Genomic DNA, 19,211 nt, shown 5'->3' with positions numbered 1-19,211 from the left:
TGTGTAAACCTGGTGATTCACAGACCTGTACCCCTGGGGATAAAAATATATGTTTATAAAAAATAAAAAATTAAAAAAAAAAAGATCTAAATATAAAGGGTAAATTATAAAAATTAATAGAATCTATCTTTTTTATTAGGACAATATCTTCTTGAGCTAGGAGCAGGGAATGACTTCTAAAACAAAATTGCAAATATAAATCATGAGGCCAAAAAGATGATGGATTGAATTACATTAAAAGTAAAGATTTCTTTCACAAGGACTACATTTAGAAAGTAAGAGCTTTTGAAAGATGTTGGTTGTGTCTCCGCACTGAGTGCAGAGCCTGACTTGCACTCAGGACTTGATCTCAGGACCTCTTGATCATGACCATAAAATGGGTAGTAAGTGCCAACTACTACACAATCTCTAATAGCAAAAAAGCTCATAAAGTCTGTTATAAGGTTCTCTGCCTTGATATATCAAAATACATGCCAGAGGTATGTAAACAAGAAGGATAATTTAGATAACAGAGATTATGTATAATTCAGAAACATTTATTTTAGCTGGAAATCATATTTCTGTGGAAAATTTTTGAAGTTAAATTTTAGATGATAAAGCTGGGAAAAAAACTAGAATTGTAAAACACTATAAATTCTTTTACAGGAAAAGATATTTAAAGAAATTAAGACACTAAAAGATGTGCTTTTCCGCTGGAGGTTTTAAAAATTACTGAGCTATCCAGATCGTAGAAACACGTCCTTTTCAAACCTTGTACAGAGACCTAACCATTTTCAAACAAATTCATCAACAGACTCTACAGAGTTCTCAAAAGCAATTAGTGGCTCTTAAACCCATTAGGGCCTGAAGCCGAGTAAAATGAATGAGTGCTTATCCAAACGGAAAGTGGGTGAGCAGTGTTGCTGTGCCTTTCAAAGAAAAAAGAACAAAGACTGAATTATCTCCTAATTTGATTAATTGGTATTTTTTCTTATTCTGATATTTTTCTCCAAACAACACTGATGCACTGATTAGTTAGCCCTTAGGTTCAAGGGTCCGCTGTTCTGGGACAAGGCCACCTCACCTCGGCAGGCAGCCTGGTCTGCAGGTGGACAACTTGGCCTTTGAGCATGGTATCTTCAGATACCTCAGTACCACAAAAACCTTGCAAGAAGGATCAGTTCCTCCTACCCTGCTGACGCAAGCTAAGTAACATTTAAGGGTGATATATTAAAGCACTGGTCATAATTCAAGGCTTTAGAAAGGTATCTTTTTGCCTTTCCCCTCTCAATTGACTTTATTTTCTTTCTACAAGTTCAATGCTACTTAAGGAATATTTATAGAGCACTTATTCCGGACACGTTGGATATGCCATAGCCTGTGTGTGTATGTGTGTGTGTCTTTATAGTTGTGACTCTGGATTTGCATGGCATGGAAGCGGGGCAGGTGGGTGGGCAGAAGGGATGAGAGGAATTAAAAAAAAAAATTTCCCGGGACTACTGGGTGCCTCAGGTGTTAAGTGTCTGCCTTCGGCTCAGGTCATGATCGCAGGGTCCTGCGAGAGAGCCCCACGTGCAGGTCGGGCTCTCTGCTCGGCAGAAAGCCTGCCCCTCTCCCACTTCCCCTGCTTGTGTTCCCTCTCACTGTGTCTCTCTCTGTCAAATCAATCAATCAATCAAATCTTTTTTAAAATTCCCTAAATATTTGTGATATATGGGGAACATGACAGGCTCTGTAAGGATAAAAAGGAAAGAGACATTAAGACTGGTCTTCGGGGCGCCTGGGTGGCTCAGTGGGTTAAAGCCTCTGCCTTCGACTCAGGTCATGATGTTAGGGTCCTGGGATCGAGCCCCGCATTGGGCTCTCTGCTCAAGCAGGGAGCCTGCTTCCTCCTCTCTCTCTCTCTGCCTGCCTCTCTGCCTGCTTGTGATCTCTCTCTGTCAAATAAATAAATAAATGAATCTTAAAAAAAAAAAAAAAAGACTTTGGTCTTCTATAATATTGTATACCTTCCTTATTCTCTAGATTAGAGAATCATATGTTAGAGTACATGTTCATCTTGGAAGCAATAGGAGCATGAGGAATTATGGCCGAAGAGTATGATTATCCCCTCTTCTGTATAGTATAAGAATAGAAACAAAATTAACCTGATCAACAAAGAATTCCGAGACGTTATGCCATAAACAGGACTCCAGTTATATTATCCCAAACAGACAAGAAATCAGTACCATTTTTTCCAGTCCCAGTTTAAAAGGCCACCAAAGAAATAAATGCCATAAACTACTCCAGACATCCAGCTTTAGTGCTAAACTTCGCAGCACAGTTCTTTAATGATTAATATAAATCTCTTATACTACAGTTTAAAGTCTTACAATTTTTCTCTTTAGGATAAAGACTGAAAACAGCTGTCAACTGTAGTTCACTAAACCTAATTTTTTTAATCTGTAAAGATTTCTTTATTTCAACCACAGCAGCTAACAATCCCCACTTTTAACTACAGCCATGACAAAAATACAATGGTATGTTGTCATATTGCCACCTCCTTTTTCATAAAGATGATTTGATATCACGTTTTATTTATAGAATTCAAAATGTTCCTTAGTACTACAAAACACAGGTGATTCCCCGAACCTCTATTTCATGGTAACGTACATCAGTGTTATCAGTCAGCCACTAACAGTATCTCCATTTAGATTTTCATCATATGGTGTGTATTATATTGTTGTTAATCTTCAAAGGAAAATGCACAAATCCCACTGAATGAAGAAGGCTGTCATGTTATCTTTGCTTCAGGCACAATCATCCACGTGATTTCATACACCCACTAGAAGTACAGGTATTTCATAAAGTGATTGGACAGTAGAAATACATTAAAATTTGCTAGTTACAGGGGCGCCTGGGTGGCTCAGTGGGTTAAGCCGCTGCCTTCAGCTCAGATCATGATCTCAGGGTCCTGGGATCGAGTCCCGCATCGGGCTCTCTGCTCAGCGGGGAGCCTGCTTCCCTCTCTCTCTCTCTCTGCCTGCCTCTCCATCTACTTGTGATTTCTCTCTGTCAAATAAATAAAATCTTTAAAAAAAAAAATTTGCTAGTTACAAATGCCAAATAGGATCAGTATGAAAAAACATGTTGTCATTAATTATGCTTGTCCAAAAATCCATCCTCTTTACCTTTTGAAGCAGACTAGCAAATATGTTATCTATACATTTAACTCATATTCCCTATAATAAATATTCTGACTTAAAGTAATGTCTGAAAAGAGTGATTGACTTAACTTCTACTCTTAACTGTGACATTTACTGACATTTGTTGTTCCATGAAATACTTCCCTAAATTTTTTCTATCTGTAAAGTGATTTTCCTTTAGGCACTCCCTCGTGTTTCCTTTTCTTTTTTTTTTTTTCTTTTCTTGTTTTGTTTTTAAAGATTTTATTTATCGATTTGACAGACAGAGATCACAAGTAGGCAGAGAGGCAGGCTGAGGGAGGGGGGAAGCAGGCTCCCTGCTGAGCAGAGAGCCTGATGTGGGGCTTGATCCCAGGACCCTGAGATCATGACCTGAGCCAAAGGCAGAGGCTTGAACCCACTGAGCCACCCAGGCGCCCCCTCCCTCGTGTTTTCTAAGGTGTATTTTTTTTTTTTTAAAAAACAAAGGTCTTTCCTCTTTCATTACATTTCTAGAGTTTGAGTCTAGTGTGACTTTGGGGACACTGAGTAATGACTGAATTTCAGTTAAAGGCTTTGCCACTTTCTTTACATGTTAAGGTTTCTCTCCTGTGTGAGATCTATGATGGTAAGTCGTGAGTTCCAGTGAGAGGCTTGCCACAAATCTTTCTGTTTGCAAGGTTTCTCGTCAGTTTGAACTTTGTGTTGTGAATAAGGGTTGAGAAGTCCTTAAAGATTTTACCACATCCTTTACACTAATAAAGCTTCTCTCTAATTCCATGATACTGAATGAGGTTTCACCACTGATCAAAGGGCTTCCAGATTCTTTGTATTTGTAAAATTTCACTCCAGTATAAATTCTCTGGTAATGACTCAGGGCTTAGCATTGTTTAAAGGCTTGCCACATTCTTTAACTGACACTCAAGACTTACTCAACAGCCAAGAATTCAGAAATCTATAAACTTAATAAATGTGGGGTGATGCTTAACCATCCATCAGTGCTCAACAGCTATCAGAGTATCAATCACGAGGAAGAACTTCACTTGTGTAGCAAACTGAGGCTTTACAGAGAAGTCAAACATAAAAAACTACCACAGCCCATAGGGGAAGGGAAGGAAAAATAAAATAAGGTGAATCAGAGAGGGAGACGAACCATAAGAGACTCTTAACCCTAGGAAACAAACTGAGGGTTGCTGGAGGGGAGGTGGGTGGGGCATGGGACAGCTGGAGGATGGACATTAAGGAACATTAAGGAGGGCACTTGAGTGAGGAGCACTGGGCGTTGTATGCAACTGATGGATCATTGAGCTCTACCTCTGAAATAATATAGTATATGTTAATTAATTGAATTTAAATTTAAAAAAATTTTTAACTACCAGAGCCTTTATAACGCAGAGAGAATAGATCAATACAGTGGGTTTGAGGAAAAGTTTAAGCAAGGCTCAAATGCTGATATACGTCTGAGGACTCACTTTCCGGAGAACTATTATAAATGTAGTAAATGTGCGAAGGTCTTTCCTGAAAGCTCAGAACTTAGAATACACAAGAGTATCCGTTTTGGAGAGAAACCTTATAAATGTCATGAATGTAGGGAAAACTTTAGCCAGTCCTCCAAACTTGCTGAACATCCGAGAATTCAGGTTGGAAAAGCTCATATAGATGTATTAAATCTGGGAAAGTCTTTGGTCAGCGGTTACGTCTAAGTAGACGGAAGACAGCCCGAACTGGAGGAAAACTTACAAAAGTGAAGACTGGCAAAATCTTTACTGATTCCATAGTAAACCACCAAACTCCAACCCTTTCCTAATGCTGGCTCCTTGCTAGAGAACTGGTAGCTGTTGTGTAGAGTTTTTTCTATGTCTTATGTATCATTTAGCACTTATGCTATTGTCATGTTAATTAATTTTTAAAAAGATTTTTTATTTTTTATTTATTTGACAGAGAGAGAGATCACAAGTAGGCAGAGAGGCAGGCAGAGAGAGAGGAGGAAGCAGGCTCCCCGTGAAGCAGAGAGCCAGGACCCTGGGACCACAACCCAAGCAGAAGGCAGAGGCTTTAACCCACTGAGCCACCCAGGCGCCCCTTATCATGTTCTGCGATCGGATTTACATAATAAAGAACCACAGGATAACAGGGTGCTTCTTAATTTGGAGGCCATTCTTTCTATTTCCAAGCTGTAACTGGCATTTTTCTTTTCCACAGATAGATGATGCCTGTTCCGCCTGGCTGTCCCTTGATTCTCAGCCTCAGGTAATTCCCATTGGAGGTGTTTTTGTAGCAACGTAAGTAGGTGTCACTCCATTTCTCCCTCTGGACCTGTCATTACTTTATGGACTCATTAAAATATGTCAACACTTTAGAAATCCTTACATCATCAGCAGGTAAGAATCAGTTCTGTGAGTTTATGTAGTGAGGTCACCCCGGGGCCTTTCTCTCTAAGAGAAATAGATTTACAGATAATACGCACATATTTTGGAAATGAAAATGCTAATTTCAAATTCAAATTCTGCGTTAGGTTAAAAATAATGTATCTGTTGTTGCATTTGGAGGCCAATATCCTCTCCCTCAACTGAGTGTGAAACCCACAGAGAGAGAAACATGGAGTCAGACATACAGAGGTCGAAGTGTCACTGTAACAGTGAAGTCGCTTTATGAAAGTGGCCTTAGATCTGATACCAAGTGTGTTGCCTAAAACTACTCCCAGACTTGAAACTGGACTTGGAGGGTGATGTGAGGCCTCCGGGCCAGTCAGGTTTCCAGGTGCAGGGCAGAGACCCAACAAGAACACCAGCCAGAGAGTGGCTCCCGAGGAGGAAAGGGCTGAAGGGAGCATGCCCAGTTCCCTCTTCCCAGTCAACGGTCAGCGAACTCCCGCCTCTTCTGCAGGCAAGAGTTCAGAGATGGTGGGGAAGTGAGGAGTGTTTGTGTAGCTCGTGTACGTGGAAGCACGAGGCGTTGACAGTAAGCGTGCCCTCTCCACACCATCTCGATGAGGTGCGCTGCCTTCTGTCCGCTGCTCTGCTCCCTAGTGTGGGTGCAGCAGAGTTAGCCTCAGTGTGCTGCCTTTGTTCCTCAGGATCACTAGTTTCCTGGCCGGAGAGGAGGCCTCAGCCTCTTTCAGACCAATCAGTGGCGTGCTTGCGGCCGAACTACTAACTGTGAAAACCCTCTGTGGTCTGGCTAAGGTGCCGTGCTATGCCAAGGTCACGTCGTCCTTCCAGAATGTCATCATGGCCGAGGTGGAGAAGCAGCCTCGTGCAGTGCTGTACCCCTCCTGCCTTGACCCATCCCCCAGTCTGCAGGGGAGCTCATGGCATTAGATGGAAAAGGATCACAATAGATGACATTTATGAATAATATTTCAAGGTGCTGGAAAAGCACTAACAGCTTATAACAAAGGATGGATGTTAATCAGTGTATAATGCAGAAGCATGCATTTAAAAGTCAGGAACACCCTTGGAGTCGTCTTATTTCTTCAGTACTAAATGGATGAATTTAAAACACTCATTTAGACCCCATGAAGCCAGACAAAGCTTTTGCTGGATTTGGAGACTGCACCTTTTGAGGAGAGCTTTGGTAAATTTACTATGGAATCATTTACGTTGACTGATACAACTTTTATTTATTTTTTTTTTAAAGATTTATTTATTTATTTATTTTACAGACAGAGATCACAAATTGGCAGAGAGGCAGAGAGAGAGAGGGGGAAGCAGGTTCCCTGCTGAGCAGAGAGCCCAATGTGGGACTTGATCCCAGGACCCTGAGATCATGACCTAAGCCGAAGGAAGAGGCTTAACCCACTGAGCCATGCAGGCACCCTACTGATACAACTTTTTAAAACATCATTACTTTTCACATTAACTATAATTTTACCGTTTGTGTGATTATCTGAACATTCATACAAAGCATTCACATTCAAAACATTTTTACCAAAGAGGAAAGAAAGGATCTTTGAAGTCCACAAATAAAATATTAAAAACAGTATGAGAAAAATCCTTAAAGAATAGTTGTAGCTCAGAGAATCATGGCTTCATGAGAAGAGTGGGTGGAGAAAATGCAACATGTTTTGAAACCTTTTCCATCAAACTTCGGTCCTGTTGCCAAGCCTCGTCTGGCTTCTACGTTGTTCTTAGGAGACACTGAATTTATTCTTCTGTGTGTTAAGAGACACATGACATCACTAGATATTTTCTTTTTATTGTTTTGTATTTTACAGCATTTCTACATGGGTCATAAACGGAGGTTTCAGGAATTTGTTTCCAGATTTTTATGGGGTGACCTATGTACCCAACCCCAAAGGGAAAAAGTGGGAAGGAGTGTATCAGTGTTACTCTCTCTCATCTGACCCCCCACCCCCACCCCAGGTGTAGGCTTAACCACCAATGCCAAGGCCACACAGCAAGGTCTGCAGGCCAGAGGGCCAAGCCCCCAGGTTACCCAGGACTAACTGCTGGCCAAGTGTGGTTCTGAGAATGTGACCGTCTCCTAGAACCTCCCTGTCCTTCTCACGCCCACGTTTTAAGGACAGAATGCGAATTAGGTGTATGTAAGTGTTTTGCAATTTGCTGAAGCACTATGAAAATAGGATCCATTTCATATTATTCCTAAATATCCCCACAACGTGCCTGGCAGGCAAACAAATGGAAGAGAGCAAAGCAGACCTCTGAAGCACTAGGGAGGATGCTCCCAGAAGCCGACTGGGGCTCCGCCTGGATCCCTCGCTACAAGCCATGCGGTCACCATGCGCTGTTGTTGCAAGGGCTAGACCGTCGCTGGCCCGGAACAATCCTTTATGGCGTGTCTTCCCAAGGAAGAGTAACTGCTGTTGTAAATCCAGCTTTACAGGCCACACATTCTTTACTGCTCTTACTGCTAGCTAATTGCCACGTACCTGGCACCGTGCTGAGAGCTCCGCCTCTACCTAATCCTTCCAAGAACTCTCCGCAGGGATGTTGTCATCCCAGACTGGTGGCTGAAGACCGTGAAGTTCAGAGAGCTTAGATAACCAGCCCAGGGGGCCACCCCTGAGGAACAAAGCTGGGATTGCACGGCTCTAGAATTTGAGGCAGCTCAGCTCCGCAGCCCACGTTTTCAACGACTAATTCTACAGCTCCCTGCGCCCCCAGCATGGTTCCAGCTCCTCCGTCCTTCTGCTCTGCGTTTATTAAGTAATCGATTGTTCGTGGTGCTAGTGTGCTGAATCCTGTGCAAAGCAGGTTTCGCCCCTGCTTGTCCATTTGTGTTACTCCTCACCACACCCAGCCGGCACCTAACCACAGGGAGCCCTGCCCTACTTCTGGGCTCAGATGCTTCGACAAACCTGATCCCGGGGTGTGCAGTCAGCAGCCTGGAAGGGTGGTAACTTAGATTAGGGGCACCATGCGTGGCTTCCTCCCCTCCCATTGTTCGGGAGCCATTGTAGGATTTTTTTTTTTTTAAATATTTTATTTATTTATTTGACAGAGAGAAATCACAAGTAGATGGAGAGGCAGGCAGAGAGAGAGAGAGAGGGAAGCGGGCTCTCTGCTCAGCAGGGAGCCCGATGCGGGACTCGATCCCAGGACCCTGAGATCATGACCTGAGCCGAAGGCAGCGGCTTAACCCACTGAGCCACCCAGGCGCCCAATTGTAGGATTTTTAAATGAGCCAATAATGAGTAATTCGGCGAGGCTCACAGCTTTGGCATGTACATTGAGATTCTGCTACAAGCCGGGAAGAATAATCCCTCTTTTGGCCCTGTTCTCGGTTCTCTCGGTCATAGAATTTCATGGGGTCTTAGCAAGTGCTGAGAACTATGTATCTGGACCACGGTGGAAGCCCTCATCCACGCCTTTGCCCAGCACACAACATTCTCCCCTGCTGGTTGCAAGGAAGGTTTTACTTTTAGGAGCCAAGTGTTTGTCATGAGAGAAACCAAGGGATTCCTACAGAGTTTTAGTGGGACACGAAGGATTCTCTTCTGGGTATTTGCAATATCCTTGCGCTCCTAACATTCCACAGCTCGCTCTTCTAAGTAAATGATGCGAAAGCAAAAGCCTGGCCTGTGTATCTTCTTGTTTTCTTTAGGCATCCAATGCATTGGAGGAGCTTTGCATCACAATTATGGGGAATCTACCAAAGCCCCAGGTAAGGTTGAAATAGTGTTTTATTTATAGGCAAAAAATTGTTCAGTGATACCTTGGAATTCCTTCTGGAAGAAAGTATGCCCAATTTCGGGAGCAGTTCGTGAAGAGCTAGAAGAGCCTAAGTTGGTTTTGGATAAGATACAAATAGTTCAGGGCACCTGGGTGGCTCAGTGGGTTAAGCTCAGGTCATGATCTCAGGGTCCTGGGATGGAGCCCCACATCGGGCTCTCTGCTCAGCGGGGAGCCTGCTTCCCCCTCTCTCTCTGCCTGCCTCTCTGCCTACTATGATCTCTGTCTGTCAAATAAATAAATAAAATCTTTAAAAAAAAAAAAGAAATAGTTCAGCTTCTGAACTGGGGGAATTTAGCGACAATAATAAGGGAGTTTACAGTCATCTAATATAAACAATATTTAATTAATTTCCCATTTATTTTTAAAGATTTTATTTGTTTATTTGACAGACAGAGATCACAAGTAGGCAGAGAGGCAGGCAGAGAGAGAGAAGAAGGGAAGCAAGCTCCATGCTGAGCAGAGAGCCCAAATGCGGGGCTCGATCCCAGGACCCTGAGATCATGACTTGAGCGGAAGGCAGAGGCTTTAAACTCACTGAGCCACCCAGGTGCCCTTTCCCATTTATTTAAGAGCAATATATGCTTAACCAGTTTCAGGCTTGTATTTTATATATAACATATGTGTCACATATTTTTAAAGATTAAAAATGATTTTATGTTATAAACTTTATACTACGTATAGTATATGATTATAATATACTGCATAATATAATAATATATTTTATATATTATAATCTTATAATACGTTATATATAAGATGATATTTATTGCTCTCTTTTTTCAATAGGAAACAGATGAAAAAGATAATACCAAAAGGGTAAGGTGATTTCTGTAAATATATACACTAAAAAATAATAAAAGAAGTCGGTAACCATTTATAGTAAATCTCACTTTTTTTTTTCAACAGTTCTTATTTCATTATTCAAAGACACGGAAGCTGGGTAATTCAAATGTTGTGGTAAGTTGTAGAATTACTTCTTATTAGTAATTGCTAGTATTTTTTTAAATCTGTTTTTGCAGTTTATCTAATAGAGCTAGATCAAAATTCGTGTTTTTCCCTTTACGAGTTTATATGTGAATAAACAAATGGAATTCAATCTTCATTACACATTTCATTTATTTTATATCTTACTAACTACATGTACGTTAAGTTTATTCATTCACTCAACAGTTGTTTACTGGGTATCTATTCTGTGCCAAGCACAAGTCTAGGTACTATAAATGTAGCAATAAAATTAGAAAATTAAAAAAGAAATCCCTCCTTTTATGAAATTTATATTCTAGATGCAAAAAAGGGGCACAAATGATTAAGTAGAACATATTGTTTTAGAAATTAATTAGTACAAGGAAAAACAAGATTTAACCAAAATCATTTTAAGAATGACTTTAAATGATGATTGCCAAGAACGTCATTAAATATAATTAGAAATATCCAGTACTATTCCTCAGCTCTCCTTATTTGTAATTAGGCTTTTAATGTGAGAATTTACTAAGATTAGCCAGATACCAGTAACATGAATTCAGTTCACTCCCAAATTGTGTGGTTTTAGTGGTAGTTTTTCTTTTTATACAGATGAATTTTTAAAATGCTATCCTGGTGTTTCAATCTAAATGCTTAGTAATTATTCAACCATAATATTCCTTTTATGCTTGTGATTCACTCCCATGCCCCAATTTAGGGAATGAGGAACACAGTGAATTTTAAACATAAGTGTACGTCTGAAAAGGTAGCAATATAATAAACTCAGTTTCAAATGTTTGTCATATTGAATATTCTTATGTATGAGGAGTTGAATGGTAGTTTGAACTGGTTAACAACTTCTTGTCTAGGCAAATATTTTTTTCACTATGCTCTCTTTATTGTCTAATCTTGGAATTCTTCTTTTATTTCTTTAAATGATTTTAAGTGATCTCTACACCCATCATAGGGCTTGAACTTACAACCCTGAAATCAATAGGTTAACAAATCACTCACTGTTAGATAGGGCTTAAAGTAATCCATTTGACAAATGAATTTAATATTTGTGAGAAGGTTCAATCCAAGCCATGTCTTTAAAATGAAACTGTATCGGAGAATCCCATGTCTCAAATAATACTTTCATTTCCTTCTGCTTGACATCTTTACATTTTGAGAAAATGTATTTTAGTCCCATTTTTCACGATCAATGACACCTTTGTCACTTTTTGTGTCCCCTGTTGTCTTGTTCCATATGTTCAGTTTTAAATACAAAATAACCTTTGTGAAGGAAGATCCCAGATGTACGTATACGATAATCTTCCAGACAAAACATTTTCATAGAAGAAAACTGATCCTCACAGAGTTGGTTCCATCGGTCCAAACCATTTTGCATAAGTCTGGAAGCATCTCAGAGATGCTGGCAGGTGATTTACTTGCCAGCAGCTGATGACGGAGCTGAGGCCCCAAGGAAAGCATTTCTCCAGCCTGATGACAAGGATCCTAGCACAGACCCTACCACATTTCATTCAGTCTCTTGGCTTATTCTCCACATTCTTTGAAGTGTTCTCAAAGAGCTACATCACATAACATCTTTCTTGTTCTTTTTTGTCTGGAGCAAGTAGAGTGGGGTAAAAGCAAAACCAAAACCAAAACCAAACAAATAGGAAACCGTCTTTATGCCCAATGCTGAGAAGCTTTCGTGCTCATCACGTGTGTGTGTTCGTGTCTCTCAGTCGTCTGTCGTCCATCCGCTACTGCAGCTTGTTCCTCAACTGCATGAGAGAAGAATGAAGAGGTTCAGACTGGACGTACGTAACACAAACTGCATGCTTGCTTCGTCACTTTCCGTGGGGCCCTGAATTCCCAGTTGTGGTGATGTAGAAGACACTCTCTCAGGACGAGCCCCATATAAATGTTTTCACTTATATTGGAAGATATGAGTGAGGAAGTGTTTTCACTCAGGAGGAGGAGAATCGTTCCTGCCCCATTTAGGACTTCCCCTTGGATTCAAGCTGAGGGCAATGAGGGAAGCTAGGGTTACACGCCCTTCCAAGGGCCATGACCCTTCCAGTGAGGAAACTTTTCTTGGTTCAAGGAAAGGACACAACAGCGTGCCTAGTACTTAGGTTGGAACAGGAAGGAAGGTGAAGGACCTTTCGCCACCCCTCAGTGTACAGGTTGGCTGTTGGCTAGGATGGGAAGCTTTCTACCCAAATACTAAAATGTTGGGAAGAGTAAGGCTTGTGAAGGAAATAGATCAGAAACTAAATGCAGGCATCTTTAATTTTCATAGTTAACAGAAATATAGCCTCAATCTAGTATCTGTGTTTAAGAGGAATACAACTGAGTTTTAATATGTTTTAACTAGAGATTGTGGAGTTTTTATTGTCATTTTAAAAGAATTTTTAATTCTTTCATTGATGAAAGTTTCTAGATATTACTTTTGAGTAATGCCTTACATTGTCATAATGCATTTTAGTTTTAGGTCTTATGTTATCTTCATTTATTCTTTTGGCAATTCTGTTAGTACTTATGCAAGTATTGTTATCCCCAGTTTATTAAAAGGGAAACAACTCAGAATAAAGGTGTTTCCCAAGATCATGCTAGTAAGTGAGATTAGAGATTACAGCAGAGTTTTTTGACTTCTTGTCTAGGCAAATATTTTTTTCACTATGCTCTCTTTATTGTCTAATCTTGGAATTCTTCTTTTATTTCTTTAAATGATTTTAAGTGATCTCTACACCCAACATAGGGCTTGAACTTACAACCCTGAAATCAATAGTTGCACTCTCCACTGACTTAGCCAGCTAGGCGCCCCCACATACTTCTATTACTTTATTGTTAGATTTTCCCTTAATTTAAGTACCATGTTCATTTTATTCTTAAAATACTACCAACAAGCGGTCTTCAAATACCTTTAAAAATGCATACAGTCTAGGCAAATAAATTCATCAAAATTTATTTTTATGTTCACTATTTCCTTCCTAAATTCTTCACATTCTTAAACTAAGCTTCCGTCAGGGAAGACAATATCTGCTACCAACTTGAATAAGAAAGGTAAGAGGAACTGTAATAGCCTCTTAAAAAAAAAAAAATCAAATTTGTTGTCAAACAAACTTCCTAGAAGAAATATATGCTTTTTTGAATTAACTTTTACTTTCTGAAGACTTTGCTTGACTGATGAATAGTTTAAGATTTCAATTTAAAGATGCAGTTTCTTAAAACACACCAACAAATGACTAGTTTTTATATCACTTCGCTGTCATTATTTACCAGATCTAAACACTCAGTATTGTGGCCATTTGGTACTTTGTCTGAATGTTCCACCTTGAGCAAAATTGTATTTCCAGAAAACTAGCTGAATATGTAACCTCTGACTTAGCAGTATGACCTGTTGGACAAATAACTCCTAAAAGTATTTTGCAACAAGCCAAGTTTCATAGGAACCGATGAAAGAAAAGAATGTAAGTCATGAATAAAAAAAAAAAAAAAAAAATTTAAAGTAGAGTGTTAGCTTTGCTGGGCCCAAGTTTCCTAATTTTAAAATAGATTTTTGATAGTGAAATGTTTTGTGTTCTTAAGGAAAATGAGTTTTCAGATATGGGGCATCCAAATACTTTTCTTAAACTTAGTTCTTTGCTAGACATCCTCACATCCATCCTGACATCTTAGTTATCTCTACTTCCTAAATTCTTTCTCTAGTAAGACTAAACAGACCTGTATGTTTGGGCTCGAAAGTTTTAAAATTTGACACTATTTAAGTTACATTTTCCTTGTCTTTTTCTTTTCTGTTTAATGTAACATACGTAACTTTTCTTTCTTTTTTTTTTTTTTTAAGATTTTATTTATTTATTTGAGAGAGATCACAAGCAGGCAGAGAGGCAGGCAGAGAGAGAGGAGGAAGCAGGCTCCCCGCTGAGCAGAGAGCCCGATGTGGGGCTCGATCCCAGGACTCCGAGTTCATGACCTGAGCCAAAGGCAGCGGCTTAACTCGCTGAGCCACCCAGGAGCCCCCATACATAACTTTTCTTATACAAGCATATAAATATATAGTTTCTATGTGTGCATTTAAAAATATTAAGTAATTTGGGCGAGTTTGTAGTCAGGATGAGAATTAGGTACAAAATATTGAGAATTTAAAATACATTTCTTGTAAAGCAAGGATTTCAAAGGTTTGTTTTTTTTTTTCAAATTTTTTATTTATTTACGTAATCTCTACACCCAATGTGGGGCTCGAACTCATAACTTTGAGATCAAGTCACATGCTCTTCCGACTGAGCCAACCAGGCACCCCAAATTAATTTGGGATTTCAGAATTTTAATAGATGTCAGAGCCATTTCTTAGAATTTAAAATTTGATTAAACTTATAGAATAATTTCAAAAGGACTTGATGACATATTTCATAGTGATTGCCATCCTGATACTGCTATAAGAAGTAGTTGTTGAAATAGGAAGCTATGAGAACCAATTTTATAGAAACCAAAAAACGTTAAATCTTTTCCATTGTTTAAAATGAAATGCTTTAAGAAAAGAAGCAACTTCAAAATAACACCCATTATGAAAAATTGGTGTGTTCTTACTTGTTTTTTTTTCCTTATCATTTCTGTGAATATGATTATACTGGGAAAATCTAATCTAATAAAATCTACTAATAAATAAATAATCTACTAATAAATAAATAAATCTAATTTATTCAAGTCTCCTTGAATAAATATCGTTTACCAAAGTTGTCCTTCAATTTCAATTTCAATTTCAATTCCTATAGAAACATAGTGTATTTTAGGTCTGACACAATTCTAGTTTATATTTTTCCCTGATCATGTGTTAGCACATACAATATGTATTTTAAGGAAACTATTTTGTTTAATGAAATGCCGAGAGGAGGTTTTAAATATAGTTAATTATATGAACTTTCATCTCTCATTCTACTTATTGATGAATACACATACAACTGACAAAACTTCCTAGAAGCTGTTACATTGATAAGGAAATTATTTTATTATTTTATTTAAAACAATTTTCAGGTGAGCTCTACACCCAACATGGGGCTCAAATTCATGACCCTGAGATCAGGAGTTGCATGCTCTACCGACTGACTCAGCCAGCTGCCCCTAGGAAATTATTTTAAAATAAAACATTCTGGTGATATTGCTAAATGAAAGTTCCTTGGGTATACATTCAAAGATTATTTATTGATAGGAATTTTATACTCAAGTCCTTGATTCCTTCCTCGTTTAATTATGGTAGTTGAAAATAACTTGGAGCTTCACTAAGAATTTGCACTTATTTTTACTGTTAGTTTTACTGTTAGTAATGCCCTCCTTTTCTCTTCCAGGAAGAATTCCAAGGTCCTATTGCAAGCCAAGTTCGAAGACAGTTTTTGTTCAGGGTATGTAAATACCATATTTTTTTTTAAAAAAATCACTCAACATTTAAATTGAAAAAAAAAAAAATACCCTGACTATGCACTTCACATTAAGTTTTTATTTATAGATATTTGACATCAGGTGCTCTAGTCTGAGATTCACTTCTTCCCCCACCATATTGTTTTAATATTATGGTAGCCCTGATCTTTTCTCTAATCTGTTCATGTTTGTAAACACCCCAAGTGACATTCAGATATTAAGCAGTTTATTTCTATCAAATTTCATGTGCAGTGAGTGAGTGTCTGAAAGATGCATTACTCCTTAAGTTCCAAGGAATCATTTACTGAATATTTGATTCAGGAGACTAGAACAGTTATGACTATTTTCACAAGTTTTTAAAAGTGAAAGAATCAACTATACTAGAGGCTATAAATCAACAAAGCTTTGTAATTGTATTTAATATTTTGCTTGTCCAAATTGTGTAAGAAATGTGAGTTTTTTTCTAAGCAGCTTTACTTTCTAAAATGTTTGTATCCTTACTACATTATCAGAGATTTTTTTATTCATTCATTTAGCAATTTTTAAAAAATTTCTACTGGGTGCTGGGCAATGTTGCAAAAATTAGAAGCATACAGATAGGATTCCATTCTTATGCTGTAAGAGTTTACAGCCTAATACAGGAAATTGATAAACACAAAATACTATGTTAAATGCACACCTTCAATCCAGGCAGTTGGTTTCTGGAAGAAAGGTGTTTAACCCAGGCCGGAGAGTGGAGGAGGTACAGAGAAGGCTTTAAGAGCTGAATTTGAAAAAAATAAATAAATAAATAAAACAAAATAAAATAAAATAAAATAATAAAATAAATTAAAAAAAAAAAAGAGCTGAATTTGAAGAATCAACAGGAGTTAGCCAGTGAAATAGTTAACTAAGGAATTTCAACTTTAGTGTTGGGCTAGGAAGAGCCATAAAGTAAGATTTGCATTTTGGAAACTAATTTTAACAACAGTTTGGAGAATGGGTGGAAGGGAGAGCAAAACTAGATAAAAGAAGATATAATAATTCCCATAGAAATCATTAGGTTGATTTGTATGAAAGTTAACTTCACTCCTTAGTTACACTGATTTATTTTTTATTTATTCTTTTCTAGCCACGCAATGGAAGAAGATCAGAAGGTTACATTTAAAATGGTATGTACTTCCCAATTCAACCCAGTTTGAAAATTTCTGTCATTTTCAGATATTCATAAGTTAAACCATGCTCAGTATATTTCTATTACTTGATTGCATGGGTGCATTAATATTCTATATATATACTATTGTTATAGGGGCAGTGGGGGCTTTATATGATGGAAAATGTCAGTATTTTAGGACCAGATTTGCTTTGCCCATGTTGTGTGTTCCTTGGACTATGTCACAGTAGTCCTGTTGGGTTTTGTAGGCATTGACCTTATCATTATTTATTGCGCAGGTAATATGTCAAGGATTGTGTTCTTATTGTAGTAATCAGTGTCCACAATAATGGGCCAGAACCTACAGGCTGAATGCATTTCTGTCTTCCAAGTGAACTGTATTCAAAGATTCTTTAGAAAAGTTGTGATTTACCACTTCTAGAGAACTAAGAAAATGTGGAAAGACAGGAGAACATGACTTCTACCTCAGAACTCACAGAATTTCCACATCAGAGCTGGAGATAGAGTAGATATATGGTTGGTCCTACATATTTAATAAACATGTTAATACTAATATCTTACTAGGTTGTGAATTTTGACATTAGACCTAAATTCAGATTGATAAAATTATACCACACAAATAAAAGTATATTTTGTTAACTTCATGTAGTCTTAATGTAGATTCTGTACTTAACATACTTTTGCATATATTTTTTCATAACACTATCTCAACCCTTAAGTACATAGTTAGCTTAAGAACGTTAAAATTCTTCGTATTTTTTCATAGAAACAAATATCAAAATGAATTATTTCTAACTAATGAAGATAATACCAAAATTATACAATATCCAGAAAACAAAGAGATAATAAAAACACTGCATGTTAAAACCTACGGGACTCTGCCAAAGGCATATTCAGTGAAAAATTAATGCTTTAAATGCTATCAAGCAAGAAAGAATGAGTGAATTAAGGTTTTAGTTAAAAAAACAAAAAACAAAAAACAAACCAGGGTGAACCTCAAGACAGCAAAAAGAAGAAAATTATAAAATGAAAAATGAAATTAAAAAATTACAAAATAGTTACAAAGAAAAATTGGTAAAGCAAAATCTAATTATTTGCAAAAAATAAAATAAAATAAAATAAAATAATTAGCCTAATGTAATAACGTAATCAAGAAAAAAAAAAGACCTAATAACCTAATCAAGAAAAAAAAAAGAGAAACCATAAATGTACAAATATACAAATGAAAGTAAGGAAATTGAAACAGATATAGAATAAATGAAAATCACAAAACAGTACTTTACAAATCTCTATGACTGTCAGTTTGAAAACCTAACTAAAATGGAGGATTGTCTAATAAAGTAAGTACTACCAAAACTGATGTCAGAAGAAAGAAAAAAAGAATACCTCTGAACAGACTAATAGGCATGGAAAAAAAGTTGAAAACATCTAAAAACTTCCCCCTCCAAAATACTAGACCAATAGATTTTGAATTTTTACAACTCAGAGATGGAAGAAAATCTCAAAATATTTTTTACAAAGCCAGAAAATACTAATATCAAAACCTTATAAAAATAATATCAAAAAAGGAAAACTGGAAGTCAATCCTATTTATAAATATCAACGTAAAAATGTTAAAGAAATATTAGTAATTCGTATTATTATTAGTATTTGGCTGTATTTAAAAAATTTTTTAAATTATGTAACTCCATAAAAGTGAAGTTTGTTCCAACAACTCAGGATGGTTCAACATTAGGAGGTCTATTAAAACATTTTCACCATTAGAAGAAAAATTATTTAATAATTTCAGAATTCCACATCAATGTCTGATGTTTTAAGAGAAATATCTTTTTTTTTTTTAAGATTTTATTTATTTATTTGACAGAGATCACAAGTAGGCAGAAAGGTAGGCTGGGGGTGGGGGTGGGGGAAGCAAGCTCCCTGCTAAGCAGAGAGCCCGATTCGGGGCTCGATCCCAGGACCCTGAGATCATGACCTGAGCAGAAGGCAGTGGTTTTAACCCACTGAACCACCCAAGAGAATATCTTATAGAAAGAGATGAATCTTTATTAACATTATGTAATGGTCTCAAAGTCAGTAACAGGTTTTTTGTTTGTTTGTTTTTAAAGATTTTATTTATTTATGTGCCAGACAGAGATCACAAGTAGGTAGAGAGGCAGGCAGAGAAAGGGGGAAGCAGGCTCCCTGCTGAGCAGAGTCTGATGCGGGGCTCGATCCCAGGACCCTAGGATCATGACCAGAGCTGAAGGCAGAGGCTTTAACCTGCTGAGCCACCCAGGCACCCATCAGTAACAGTTTTGATAGTAAAACACTTTGGAGAATTTCTGTTAATGTCAGGAGCAAAGCAAGAGTACT

The 19,211-nt window shown here is 37.8% G+C and overlaps 1 protein-coding gene across 2 annotated transcripts in view; it reads left to right on the top strand.

The window, feature by feature from the left end:
* NMU (neuromedin U) overlaps positions 1–19,211 on the top strand; it is a 166,844-nt gene that overhangs the window by 146,506 nt on the left and 1,127 nt on the right. For both annotated transcript variants that reach the window (XM_059396317.1, XM_059396308.1), the window contains 7 exons: positions 5,346–5,393; positions 9,210–9,269; positions 10,127–10,156; positions 10,247–10,297; positions 12,031–12,105; positions 15,634–15,687; positions 16,815–16,854. In XM_059396317.1, the coding sequence (XP_059252300.1) occupies positions 5,346–5,393; positions 9,210–9,269; positions 10,127–10,156; positions 10,247–10,297; positions 12,031–12,105; positions 15,634–15,687; positions 16,815–16,850 (354 nt within the window). In that variant the 3' untranslated portion in view covers positions 16,851–16,854. The remainder of the gene's footprint in view (positions 1–5,345; positions 5,394–9,209; positions 9,270–10,126; positions 10,157–10,246; positions 10,298–12,030; positions 12,106–15,633; positions 15,688–16,814; positions 16,855–19,211) is intronic.

This window comes from Mustela nigripes, chromosome 1, assembly GCF_022355385.1.
Source record: "Mustela nigripes isolate SB6536 chromosome 1, MUSNIG.SB6536, whole genome shotgun sequence".
NCBI classification, from domain to species: Eukaryota; Metazoa; Chordata; class Mammalia; order Carnivora; family Mustelidae; genus Mustela; species Mustela nigripes.
Note: the sequence above shows the minus strand (reverse complement) of the source record. Positions and strands in the feature narration are given on the sequence as shown.